This window comes from Salmo trutta, unplaced genomic scaffold (genome assembly GCF_901001165.1).
Source record: "Salmo trutta unplaced genomic scaffold, fSalTru1.1, whole genome shotgun sequence".
Taxonomy (NCBI): Eukaryota; Metazoa; Chordata; class Actinopteri; order Salmoniformes; family Salmonidae; genus Salmo; species Salmo trutta.
The window spans coordinates 851,506-865,734 of record NW_021823104.1 but is presented as its reverse complement, the minus strand read 5'-3'; the positions used below and the strand labels follow the sequence as shown (position 1 = coordinate 865,734).

General features: G+C 48.8%; 1 protein-coding gene across 1 annotated transcript in view; it reads right to left on the bottom strand.

Annotated features, from left to right (window-relative positions):
• Nucleotides 1-14,229, bottom strand: part of LOC115188868 (E3 ubiquitin-protein ligase ZNF598) — a 37,161-nt gene extending 22,932 nt beyond the window's left edge. The window contains exons 1-4 of the mRNA XM_029747694.1: nt 13,580-14,229; nt 9,066-9,178; nt 7,864-7,993; nt 2,648-2,859 (exon numbers count right to left, since the gene is read on the bottom strand). Coding sequence (XP_029603554.1) covers nt 2,648-2,859; nt 7,864-7,993; nt 9,066-9,178; nt 13,580-13,750 — 626 coding nt within the window. The 5' untranslated portion in view covers nt 13,751-14,229. The remainder of the gene's footprint in view (nt 1-2,647; nt 2,860-7,863; nt 7,994-9,065; nt 9,179-13,579) is intronic.

Genomic DNA, 14,229 nt, shown 5'->3' with positions numbered 1-14,229 from the left:
ATTCAGAGGGTGAGGGCCATTCAGAGGGTGAGGGCCATTCAGAGGGTGAGGGCCATTCAGAGGGTGAGGGCCATTCAGAGGGTGAGGGCCATTCAGAGGGTGAGGGCCGTTCAGAGGGTGAGGGCCATTCAGAGGGTGAGGGCCATTCAGAGGGTGAGGGCCATTCAGAGGGTGAGGGCCATTCTCCCCAGAAATGTCTTGGTGGAAGAGTGGGGTAACATCTCACAGCAAGAACTGTCAAATCTGGTGCAGTCCATGAGGAGGAGATGCACTGCAGTACTTAATGCAGCTGGTGGCCACATCAGATACTGACTGTTACTTTTGATTTTGACCCCCATTTGTTTAGGGACACATTATTCCATTTCTGTTAGTCACATGTCTGTGGAACTTGTTCAGTTTATGTCTCAGTTGTTGAATCTTATGTTCATACAAATATTTACACAAAGTTTGCTGAAAATAAAACGCAGTTGACAGTGAGAGGACGTTTCTGTTTTTACAGAGTTTATATGCTTCAAAGCTGACACCCTTTGCACACTCTTGGCATTCTCTCAACCAGCTTCACCTGGAATGCTTTTCCAACAGTTCCCACATATGCTGAGCACTTATTGGCTGCTTTTCCTTCACTCTGCGGTCCAAATCATCCCAAACCATCTCAATTGGGTTGATGTCGGGTGATTGTGGAGGCCAGGTCATCTGATGCAGCGCTCCATCACTCTCCTTCTTGGTCAAATAGCCCTTACACAGCCTGGAAGTGTGTTGGGTCATAGTCCCACTAAGCCCAAAACAGATGGGATATCGCTGCAGAATGCTGGTTAAGTGTGCCTTGAATTCAAAATAAATCACAGACAGCGTCACCAGCAAAGCATCCCCACACCATCACACCTCCTCCTCCATGCTTCACGGTGGGAACCACAAAGACACGGCGGTTGGAACCAAAAATCGCACATTTGGACTCATCAGACCAAAGGACAGATTTCCACCGGTCTAATGTCCATTGTTCGTGTTTCTTGGCCCAAGCAAGTCTCTTCTTACTGGTGTCCTTTAGTAGTGGTTTCCTGGCAGCGATTCAGCCATGAAGGCCTGATTCACACAGTCTCCTCTGAACAGGTGCATTTAACTAATAAACTTATCCTCTGCAGCAGAGGTAACTCTGGGTCTTCCTGTCCTGTGGCGGTCCTCATGAGGCTGGTAACTCTGGGTCTTTCCTGTGGCGGTCCTCATGAGGCTGGTAACTCTGGGTCTTTCCTGTGACGGTCCTCATGAGGCTGGTAACTCTGGGTCTTCCTGTCCTGTGGCGGTCCTCATGAGGCTGGTAACACTGGGTCTTTCCTGTGGCGGTCCTCATGAGGCTGGTAACTCTGGGTCTTTCCTGTGGCGGTCCTCATGAGGCTGGTAACTCTGGGTCTTTCCTGTGGCGGTCCTCATGAGGCTGGTAACTCTGGGTCTTTCCTGTGGCGGTCCTCATGAGGCTGGTAACTCTGGGTCTTTCCTGTGGCGGTCCTCATGAGGCTGGTAACTCTGGGTCTTTCCTGTGGCGGTCCTCATGAGGCTGGTAACTCTAATGAACTTATCCTCTGCAGCAGAGGGAACTCTGGGTCTTCCTTTCCTGTGGCGGTCCTCATGAGGCTGGTAACTCTAATGAACTTATCCTCTGCAGCAGAGGGAACTCTGGGTCTTCCTTTCCTGTGGCGGTCCTCATGAGAGCCAGTTTCTTCATGATGGTTTTTGCGACTGCATTGAAAATTCTTGACATTTTCCGGATTGACTGACCTTCATGTCTTAAAGTAATGATGGACTGTTGTTTCTCTTTGCTTATTTGAGCTGTTCTTGCCATAATATTGACTTGGTCTTTTACCAGATAGGGCTATCTTCTGTATACCACATAGTACAAATAAAGAAAAACCCTGGAATGAGTAGGTGTGACCAAACTAGTGACTGGTTGTGGGTGTGTGTGACTGGTTGTGTGTGTGTGTGTGTGTGTGTGTGTGTGTGACTGGTTGTGTGTGTGTGTGTGTGTGTGTGTGTGTGTGTGTGTGTGTGTGTGTGTGACTGGTTGTGTATGTGTGTGTGACTGGTTGTGTATGTGTGTGACTGGTTGTGTGTGTGTGTGTGACTGGTTGTGTATGTGTGTGTGACTGGTTGTGTGTGTGTCTCTGTGTGTGTGTGTGACTGGTTGTGTATGTGTGTGTGTGTGTGTGTGACTGGTTGTGTGTGGTGTGTGTGTGTGTGTGTGTGACTGGTTGTGTGTGTGTGTGTGTGTGTGTGTGTGTGTGTGTGTGTGTGTGTGTGACTGGTTGTGTGTGGTGTGTGTGTGTGTGTGTGTGACTGGTTGTGTGTGTGGTGTGTGTGTGTGTGTGTGTGTGACTGGTTGTGTGTGTGGTGTGTGTGTGTGTGGTGTGTGTGTGTGTGTGTGTGACTGGTTGTGTGTGGTGTGTGTGTGTGGTGTGTGTGTGTGTGTGTGTGACTGGTTGTGTGTGGTGTGTGTGTGTGTGTGTGTGTGACTGGTTGTGTGGGTGTGTGTGTGACTGGTTGTGTGTGACTGGTTGTGTGTGTGTGTGTGTGTGTGTGTGTGTGTGACTGGTTGTGTGGGTGTGTGTGTGACTGGTTGTGTGTGACTGGTTGTGTGTGTGTGTGTGTGTGTGTGTACCTGTAGTACTCCTGGGCTCCGTCGGCGTCGCAGAAGTGACAGAAGTAATGGTCCCTTCGGAGGTGTTTCAGCAGCTCGTCGTTGTCGAGGTAACGGTCGTCACAGAACTTGCAGAGCGGGTGTCCGCGGTGAGACGTGTCCTCCGGGTCGCCGTGGGAACGGTGACGCGCCAGGTCCTTCCTGTTATACCACTTCCTCTCATGGGAGAAGATCTGGTGGGAAACGGGTTACATACACGTTAGATGGACTCTGATTGGCTACGGCGTAACGGGGCCAGCGTAGACTCCAGTCCTCGACAGGATAGTTGGTTTCGACGGACGGGTGTAACTGGAGCTCTGATTGGCTACAGCGTAACGGGCCAGCCTAGACTCCAGTCCTCGACAGGATAGTTGGTTTCGACGGACGGGTGTAACTGGAGCTCTGATTGGCTACAGCGTAACGGGCCAGCGTAGACTCCAGTCCTCGACAGGATAGTTGGTTTAGACGGACGGGTGTAACTGGAGCTCTGATTGGCTACGGCGTAACGGGGCCAGCCTAGACTCCAGTCCTCGACAGGATAGTTGTTTTAGACGGACGGGTGTAACTGGAGCTCTGATTGGCTACGGCGTAACGGGGCCAGCGTAGACTCCAGTCCTCGACAGGATAGTTGGTTTAGACGGACGGGTGTAACTGGAGCTCTGATTGGCTACGGCGTAACGGGGCCAGCGTAGACTCCAGTCCTCGACAGGATAGTTGTTTTAGACGGACGGGTGTAACTGGAGCTCTGATTGGCTACGGCGTAACGGGGCCAGCGTAGACTCCAGTCCTCGACAGGATAGTTGTTTTAGACGGACGGGTGTAACTGGAGCTCTGATTGGCTACGGCGTAACGGGGCCAGCGTAGACTCCAGTCCTCGACAGGAGTTGTTTTAGACGGACGGGTGTAACTGGAGCTCTGATTGGCTACGGCGTAACGGGGCCAGCGTAGACTCCAGTCCTCGACAGGAGTTGTTTTAGACGGACGGGTGTAACTGGAGCTCTGATTGGCTACGGCGTAACGGGGCCAGCGTAGACTCCAGTCCTCGACAGGATAGTTGGTTTAGACGGACGGGTGTAACTGGAGCTCTGATTGGCTACGGCGTAACGGGGCCAGCCTAGACTCCAGTCCTCGACAGGATAGTTGTTTTAGACGGACGGGTGTAACTGGAGCTCTGATTGGCTACGGCGTAACGGGGCCAGCGTAGACTCCAGTCCTCGACAGGATAGTTGTTTTAGACGGACGGGTGTAACTGGAGCTCTGATTGGCTACGGCGTAACGGGGCCAGCGTAGACTCCAGTCCTCGACAGGAGTTGTTTTAGACGGACGGGTGTAACTGGAGCTCTGATTGGCTACGGCGTAACGGGGCCAGCGTAGACTCCAGTCCTCGACAGGAGTTGTTTTAGACGGACGGGTGTAACTGGAGCTCTGATTGGCTACGGCGTAACGGGGCCAGCGTAGACTCCAGTCCTCGACAGGATAGTTGTTTTAGACGGACGGGTGTAACTGGAGCTCTGATTGGCTACGGCGTAACGGGGCCAGCGTAGACTCCAGTCCTCGACAGGATAGTTGGTTTAGACGGACGGGTGTAACTGGAGCTCTGATTGGCTACGGCGTAACGGGGCAGCCTAGACTCCAGTCCTCGACAGGATAGTTGGTTTAGACGGACGGGTGTAACTGGAGCTCTGATTGGCTACGGCGTAACGGGGCCAGCGTAGACTCCAGTCCTCGACAGGATAGTTGGTTTAGACGGACGGGTGTAACTGGAGCTCTGATTGGCTACGGCGTAACGGGGCCAGCGTAGACTCCAGTCCTCGACAGGATAGTTGGTTTAGACGGACGGGTGTAACTGGAGCTCTGATTGGCTACGGCGTAACGGGGCCAGCGTAGACTCCAGTCCTCGACAGGATAGTTGTTTTAGACGGACGGGTGTAACTGGAGCTCTGATTGGCTACGGCGTAACGGGGCCAGCGTAGACTCCAGTCCTCGACAGGATAGTTGGTTTAGACGGACGGGTGTAACTGGAGCTCTGATTGGCTACGGCGTAACGGGGCCAGCCTAGACTCCAGTCCTCGACAGGAGTTGTTTTTCCGGTGGGTTTTATTTACTGCAGTGTCTAATAATGATCCAAATGCACGGCTGTTTCCCCCCCGCTCTATATCGACATATAGAATCTCTCTCCCGCTCTATATCGACATATAGAATCTCTCCCCCGCTCTATATCGACATATAGAATCTCTCCCCCGCTCTATATCGATATATAGAATCTCTCCCCCGCTCTATATCGATATATAGAATCTCTCCCCCGCTCTATATCGATATATAGAATCTCTCCCCCGCTCTATATCGACATATAGAATCTCTCCCCCGCTCTATATCGATATATAGAATCTCTCCCCCGCTCTATATCGATATAGAATCTCTCTCCCGCTCTATATCGATATATAGAATCTCTCCCCCGCTCTATATCGATATAGAATCTCTCCCCCGCTCTATATCGATATATAGAATCTCTCCCCCGCTCTATATCGATATAGAATCTCTCCCCCGCTCTATATCGATATATAGAATCTCTCCCCCGCTCTATATCGATATATAGAATCTCTCCCCCGCTCTATATCGATATATAGAATCTCTCCCCCGCTCTATATCGATATATAGAATCTCCCCCCCGCTCTATATCGACATATAGAATCTCTCCCCCGCTCTATATCGATATATAGAATCTCTCCCCCGCTCTATATCGATATATAGAATCTCTCCCCCGCTCTATATCGACATATAGAATCTCTCCCCCGCTCTATATCGACATATAGAATCTCTCCCCCGCTCTATATCGACATAGAATCTCTCCCCCGCTCTATATCGATATATAGAATCTCTCCCCCGCTCTATATCGACATATAGAATCTCTCTCCCGCTCTATATCGATATAGAATCTCTCCCCCGCTCTATATCGACATAGAATCTCTCCCCCGCTCTATATCGACATATAGAATCTCTCCCCCGCTCTATATCGATATAGAATCTCTCCCCCGCTCTATATCGACACATAGAATCTCTCCCCCGCTCTATATCGACACATAGAATCTCTCCCCCGCTCTATATCGACACATAGAATCTCTCCCCCGCTCTATATCGATATATAGAATCTCTCCCCCGCTCTATATCGATATAGAATCTCTCCCCCGCTCTATATCGACACATAGAATCTCTCCCCCGCTCTATATCGACACATAGAATCTCTGCCCCGCTCTATATCGACACATAGAATCTCTCACCCGCTCTATATCGACATATAGAATCTCTCCCCCGCTCTAAATCGACACATAGAATCTCTCCCCCGCTCTAAATCGACACATAGAATCTCTCCCCCGCTCTAAATCGACACATAGAATCTCTCCCCCGCTCTAAATCGACACATAGAATCTCTCCCCCGCTCTATATCGACATATAGAATCTCTCCCCCGCTCTATATCGACATATAGAATCTCTCCCCCGCTCTATATCGACATATAGAATCTCTCCCCCGCTCTATATCGACATATAGAATCTCTCTCCCGCTCTATATCGACATATAGAATCTCTCTCCCGCTCTATATCGACATATAGAATCTCTCCCCCGCTCTATATCGACATATAGAATCTCTCCCCCGCTCTATATCGACATAGAATCTCTCCCCCGCTCTATATCGACATAGAATCTCTCCCCCGCTCTATATCGACATAGAATCTCTCCCCCGCTCTATATCGACATAGAATCTCTCCCCCGCTCTATCGACATAGAATCTCTCCCCCGCTCTATATCGACATATAGAATCTCTCCCCCGCTCTATATCGACATATAGAATCTCTCCCCCGCTCTATATCGACATATAGAATCTCTCCCCCGCTCTATATCGACATATATAATCTTTCCCCCGCTCTATATCGACATATAGAATCTCTCCCCCGCTCTATATCGACATATAGAATCTCTCCCCCGCTCTATATCGACATATAGAATCTTTCCCCCGCTCTATATCGACATATAGAATCTCTCCCCCGCTCTATATCGACATATAGAATCTCTCCCCCGCTCTATATCGACATATAGAATCTCTCCCCCGCTCTATATCGACATATAGAATCTCTCTCCCGCTCTATATCGACATATATAATCTCTCTCCCGCTCTATATCGACATATAGAATCTCTCTCCCGCTCTATATCGACATATAGAATCTCTCCCCCGCTCTATATCGACATATAGAATCTCTCCCCCGCTCTATATCGACATAGAATCTCTCCCCCGCTCTATATCGACATAGAATCTCTCCCCCGCTCTATATCGACATATAGAATCTCTCCCCCGCTCTATATCGACATATAGAATCTCTCCCCCGCTCTATATCGACATATAGAATCTCTCTCCCGCTCTATATCGACATATAGAATCTCTCCCCCGCTCTATATCGACATATAGAATCTCTCCCCCGCTCTATATCGACATAGAATCTCTCCCCCGCTCTATATCGACATAGAATCTCTCCCCCGCTCTATATCGACATAGAATCTCTCCCCCGCTCTATATCGACATATAGAATCTCTCCCCCGCTCTATATCGACATATAGAATCTCTCCCCCGCTCTATATCGACATATAGAATCTCTCCCCCGCTCTATATCGACATATATAATCTTTCCCCCGCTCTATATCGACATATAGAATCTCTCCCCCGCTCTATATCGACATATAGAATCTCTCCCCCGCTCTATATCGATATACAGTAAAGACAGGTATAACAGACAGTCAGGTATAACAGCCAGCCAGGTATAACAGGCAGCCAGGTATAACAGGCAGCCAGGTATAACAGGCAGCCAGGTATAACAGGCAGCCAGGTATAACAGGCAGACAGACAGGTATAACAGTAAAGACAGGTATAACAGGCAGCCAGGTATAACAGGCAGCCAGGTATAACAGACAGACAGACAGGTATACCAGTAAAGACAGGTATAACAGGCAGCCAGGTATAACAGCCAGCCAGGTATAACAGGCAGCCAGGTATAACAGGCAGCCAGGTATAACAGGCAGCCAGGTATAACAGGCAGCCAGGTATAACAGGCAGACAGACAGGTATAACAGTAAAGACAGGCAGACAGGTATAACAGCCAGCCAGACAGGTATAACAGCCAGGTATACCAGTAAAGACAGGTAACCTACCTGCAGGTGTTTGGTACAGAGTTTACAACAGAAGAGTTCATGTTGTTTCCTCATGTGCTGCTCCAACTCCTCAAACTTTGAGAAGACTTTAGACTCTGGACAGACAGGACACTTAGACAGCAGCAGTGTCCTACAGGCAGAGACATAGAGAAACATGAGGAAGAGAGACAGACTGATAGGAGATAGAGAGGGCCAAGAGGAGGAAGAGGAGAGGTCCAGGAGGAAGAGGAGAGGAGAGAAGAGCGGGCCAGGAGAGAAGAGAAGAGAAGAGAGGGATAGGAGAGAGGGATAGGAGAGAAGAGGAGGGCCAGGAGGAGGACAGGAGAGAAGAGAAGAGAAGAGAGGGATAGGAGAGAAGAGAGGGCCAGGAGAGAAGAGAAGAGAGGGCCAGGAGAGAGGGATAGGAGAGAAGAGAGGGCCAGGAGAGAGGGATAGGAGAGAGGGATAGGAGAGAAGAGGAGGGCCAGGAGAGAGGGATAGGAGAGAAGAGGAGGGCCAGGAGGAGGACAGGAGAGAAGAGAAGAGAGGGCCAGGAGAGAGGGATAGGAGAGAGGGATAGGAGAGAAGAGAAGAGAGGGCCAGGAGAGAGGGATAGGAGAGAGGGCCAGGAGAGAGGGATAGGAGAGAGGAGGAGGGCCAGGAGAGAGGGATAGGAGAGAGGAGGAGGGCCAGGAGAGAGGGATAGAAGAGAGGGCCAGGAGAGAGGGATAGGAGAGAGGGATAGGAGAGAAGAGAAGAGAGGGCCAGGAGAGAGGGATAGGAGAGAGGGATAGGAGAGAAGAGAAGAGAGGGCCAGGAGAGAGGGATAGGAGAGAGGAGGAGGGCCAGGAGAGAGGGATAGGAGAGAGGGCCAGGAGAGAGGGATAGGAGAGAGGAGGAGGGCCATGAGAGAGGGATAGGAGAGAGGAGGAGGGCCAGGAGAGAGGGATAGGAGAGAGGGATAGGAGAGAAGAGAGGGCCAGGAGAGAGGGATAGGAGTAGGAGAGAGGGCCAGGAGAGAGGGATAGAAGTAGGAGAGAGGGCCAGGAGAGAGGGATAGGAGTAGGAGAGGAGGGCCAGGAGAGAGGGATAGGAGAGAAGAGGAGGGCCAGGAGAGAGGGATAGGAGGAGGAAGAGAGGAGAGAGGGATAGGAGTAGGAGAGAGGGATAGGAGTAGGAGAGAGGGATAGGAGAGAAGGATAGGAGAGAGGAGAGCAGCGTACCTGAACTGAGCGTATATCTTGGAGTCAGTAAAGTAGATGTCATGTTTCCTTTCCACCTGCAGCGTCTGGAGGGGCAGAGAGGAGAAGGCCACCAACTTCTGCACAAACAGCACCTAGACACAAACACACTGTTAACGGGAGGGCCAGGAGGAAGAGAGGAGAGAGGGCCAGGAGGAAGAGAGGAGAGAGGGCCAGGAGGAAGAGAGGAGAGGTGAGAGGGCCAGGAGAGGAGAGAGGGCCAGGAGGAAGAGAGGAGAGAGGGCCAGGAGGAAGAGAGGAGAGAGGGCCAGGAGGAAGAGAGGAGAGAGGGCCAGGAGGAAGAGAGGAGAGAGGGCCAGGAGGAAGAGAGGAGAGAGGGCCAGGAGGAAGAGAGGAGAGGAGAGAGGGCCAGGAGGAAGAGAGGAGAGGAGAGAGGGCCAGGAGGAAGAGAGGAGAGAGGGCCAGGAGGAAGAGAGGAGAGGAGAGAGGGCCAGGAGGAAGAGAGAAGAGGAGAGAGGGCCAGGAGGAAGAGAGGAGAGAGGGCCAGGAGGAAGAGAGGAGAGAGGGCCAGGAGGAAGAGAGGGCCACTCACCCAAAGACAGCACGAAGATGGACAGGAAGTCACCCAAAGACAGTATGAAGACGGACAGGAAGTCACCCAAAGACAGTATGAAGATGGACAGGAAGTCACCCAAAGACAGTATGAAGATGGGCAGGAAGTCACCCAAAGACAGTATGAAGATGGGCAGGAAGTCACCCAAAGACAGTACGAAGATGGGCAGGAAGTCACCCAAAGACAGTATGAAGACGGGCAGGAAGTCACCCAAAGACAGTATGAAGATGGGCAGGAAGTCACCCAAAGACAGTACGAAGATGGGCAGGAAGTCACCCAAAGACAGTATGAAGACGGGCAGGAAGTCACCCAAAGACAGTATGAAGATGGGCAGGAAGTCACCCAAAGACAGTACGAAGATGGACAGGAAGTCACCCAGACAGGTTTTGAAACTCTGACACCCACCTACGGCCCTCCCCTTCCCCACCTCTCACTCAGCAACAGCTGGCCTCACTGCCTGACCACAGATAGAACAATGAGCCAGATATTTCACCAGATGTATAAACGTGAAGCATCCGGTGGGCGTGTCCACTCACTACCAAATATGGTGACGAGAGGAAGTCCAGCGGGAGAAGATGGAACGAGATGGATTTTGGCCCAACATTCTGCAAATGTTCTCGTCGATTTAAACATTTGATCTCAATACAGTTTTCTGTTCCCAAAACTAAAATCAGTTTTGAACAGACTAAGTTTAGTTGACTTTACCATTTTCCAATGTTTCCAAAAAGTGGAAAGGCGAATTTAGTTTTTCACACCCGCACTTCAGAGTAGGCGTTCCCTAATGGAAATATGCAAATACACGCTAAAATGAGCGAATAGGATCTTGCCAGCTCGTGCTTTGCTCTGCCTCCTTCCTCCTTGCTTCTTCTGCCCACTATGACTACTTTGTTCCCGTTGGAAACATCAATACATTTTCACATTGATTTCAAAAGTAGCTAAATTTCAGGATAACCGCGCACATGGCAACCCCCGCCGTCCAGTAAGGTAACCACGACAACCCCGCCGTCTAGTAAGGTAACCACGGCAACCCCGCCGTCCAGTAAGGTAACCACGGCAACCCCGCCGTCCAGTAAGGTAACCACGGCAACCCCGCCGTCCAGTAAGGTAACCACGGCAACCCCGCCGTCCAGTAAGGGAACCACGGCAACCCCGCCGTCCAGTAAGGGAACCACGGCAACCCCCGCCGTCCAGTAAGGGAACCACGGTAACCTCGCCGTCCCGTAGCGGAAGGAGCTTTGCATGAAGATGTGCAGCGTAGTTAAATAGAGATACACTGTATTTACACAGCAGTATGTGGACACCCTTTCAAATTAGTGGATTCGGCTATTTCAGTCACACGTGATGCTGACAGGTGTATAAAAATCGAGCACACAGCCATGCGATCTCCATAGACAAACATCGGCCTTACTGAAGCGCTCAGTGACTTTCAACGTGGCACCGTCATACCCTGCCAGAGCTTCCCCGGTCAACTGTAAGCGCTGTTATTGTGAAGTGGAAACTTTTGGATCATGTAGTGTACATCACGATGTAAACGGGGCATGACCACCTGCCTCATGCCGCGTTCACGTGCTAGTCAGAACTAGGAAACTAGGAAATGACTTGCTAACAGAGATAAACGTAGAATCACAAGGCTTTATCAGTCTCTCTGTGAACACCGATAACTTCAGAAACTAGGAAATGCCGACTTGCTAACAGAGATAAACGTAGAATCACAAGGCTTTATCAGTCTCTCTGTGAACGCCGATAACTTCAGAAACTAGGAAATGACCGACTTGCTAACAGAGATAAACGTAGAATCACAAGGCTTTATTAGTCTCTCTGTGAACCGATAACTTCAGAAACTAGGAAATGACTTGCTAGAGATAAACGTAGAATCACAAGGCTTTATCAGTCTCTCTGTGAACACCGATAACTTCAGAAACTAGGAAATGACTTGCTAACAGAGACAAACGTAGAATCACAAGGCTTTATCAGTCTCTCTGTGAACCGATAACTTCAGAAACTAGGAAATGACTTGCTAACAGAGATAAACGTAGAATCACAAGGCTTTATCAGTCTCTCTGTGAACCGATAACTTCAGAAACTAGGAAATGACTTGCTAACAGAGATAAACGTAGAATCACAAGGCTTTATCAGTCTCTCTGTGAACCGATAACTTCAGAAACTAGGAAATGACTTGCTAACAGAGATAAACGTAGAATCACAAGGCTTTATCAGTCTCTCTGTGAACCGATAACTTCAGAAACTAGGAAATGACCGACTTGCTAACAGAGATAAACGTAGAATCACAAGGCTTTATCAGTCTCTCTGTGAACACCGATAACTTCAGAAACTAGGAAATGACCGACTTGCTAACAGAGATAAACGTAGAATCACAAGGCTTTATCAGTCTCTCTGTGAACACCGATAACTTCAGAACAAAGTTGACAACGAATACAAAGTTTTCAATGTCTTTGATGTGAATCTATTTCAAATGAAAACAAATGAGATGAATGCGTTAAAATGTAAAACATTAGGCTATAGGCCCATTTCAAGCTTATTGAAATACATTTCATGTTCAATCAACCAACTTCTATTTTTCTACTTGTACTTTTCACAACTGTCTGTAATTTGTTAAAAATATATCAATGTGTAGCCTAACACCCGAGCAATGAAGTGCCAGATCTGTGATTTAGTGCATTTTAATAATTGAATAATCATTAGAATAAACCACATCGATATTTGCAGCCGTAGGCAGGTGGTAAGACCTAATGTCTCTCTCTAGGAGCTGATCCGTCGTCAGCATTGTGAAATAATTATAATTTTAAAGGTCATATTTCAATGGAGAAAACTGATCCAAAAGCAGTGATCCCTTTTTCTTCCGATCTAATCAGATCTCGCTCTCTGTCTGTCTGTCTGTCTGTCTGTCTGTCTGTCTGTCTGTCTGTCTGTCTGTCTCTCTCTCTGTCTGTCTGTCTGTCTGTCTGTCTGTGTCTGTCTGTCTGTCTGTCTGTCTGTGTCTGTCTGTCTGTCTGTCTGTCTGTGTCTGTCTGTGTCTGTCTGTGTCTGTCTGTGTCTGTCTGTGTCTGTCTGTGTCTGTCTGTCTGTGTCTGTCTGTCTGTGTCTGTCTGTGTCTGTCTGTCTCTCTCTGTCTGTCTCTCTCTCTGTCTGTCTGTCTGTCTGTCTCTCTGTCTGTCTGTCTGTCTCTCTGTCTGTCTGTCTGTCTGTCTGTCTGTCTGTCTCTGTCTGTCTGTCTGTCTGTCTCTGTCTGTCTCTGTCTGTCTGTCTGTCTGTCTGTCTGTCTCTCTCTCTGCGGTGTTTTGGGAAACACATGTTAACATCAGGAATAGGAAAGATGGATAGGATAGTTATTAAAAAACACTCAAACCAAAATGCCATCGGGAAACCGGGTCAATATAATGGATCATCTGTGGGCCCGGTCCATGGAGGAGGAGGAGGGTAGTAAATTAAAAACCATTACATAACCACCACCCATCATGAAACCTGACAGCTCTCTCTCTCTCATATATAACCTTACATGGCCTTATAGCAAACTGTTACATACTTATTAGTTACCTACATAAATAGAAAAACTAGTTACCTGGTGACAATAACACCAAAGATTTGTTTTATAACTAACCTCATTGGATGTATTGGTGATAAACACACTCAAAGCTAACGTTAGTCATTACGTTAGCTAGCTAGCTAATTTAGCTAGTGCCGGCCTATTACCACTTACAAAAACTACAAAATATGTCTTAACTTTCACGAATAACTATCTATCTAACTAAATTTGTACAAAAAAACGATGACTAACTTAGCTAGTTAGCGAGTCAGTGAGAGATAATATATAAACAAGTAGCTGTCTAACAAGCTGCCCATGCTAACACGGCCTGTACTGTCACAGCGCATCCCCGGTGTAGAGTAGTCCGGCAGGCCGTACCTTGTCGAGCTCCTCCCGGCAGACGGCGCAGTACTTCTGGTCGCACAACACCCTCATTTTGGTGGAGCAGCGGTAGCACACCGGGTGGTCGCATTTTCCCAGAGCAAAAATATCCAGCTCCTGACAACACAGAACACAGTTCCTCTCGTAGTTGTTAGATGTTGACTCCATGGTAAGTTTTAAATAAAAACGGGATTTATATTTTGTGTTTTTTTCCGGCTGAAATCGTAGACGTTAGGAAGTAGCTGGGTGGCTTAACAGCGGCTGTTAAGTTTTAAAAGAAGCAGGTCTTGTTTGTGTAATGAGACGGAAGTCCTAAAGTCACTCGTCAATGCTGAGGTTTACTGGTGTATAAGCTATAAGGATAGACTGTTTCACGGCTTGTCTGTATTTCAATGACAGTGTGCTTCGCCTATCCCTCTACCGAGGCACAGGCTGGTCCTCTTCACATCTCCACATGACAGTGTGCTTCGCCTATCCCTCTACCGAGACACAGGCTGGTCCTCTTCACATCTCCACATGCCTCTCAGGGACTCGGAACATTTTTCCTATTATTCTTTATGTCAAATCCGAGACGCATTACATTTAGGATGGTATGTATTGATTTGTGGGGTGTCCATCATCCATTTCATATGTTACGAATTACAATT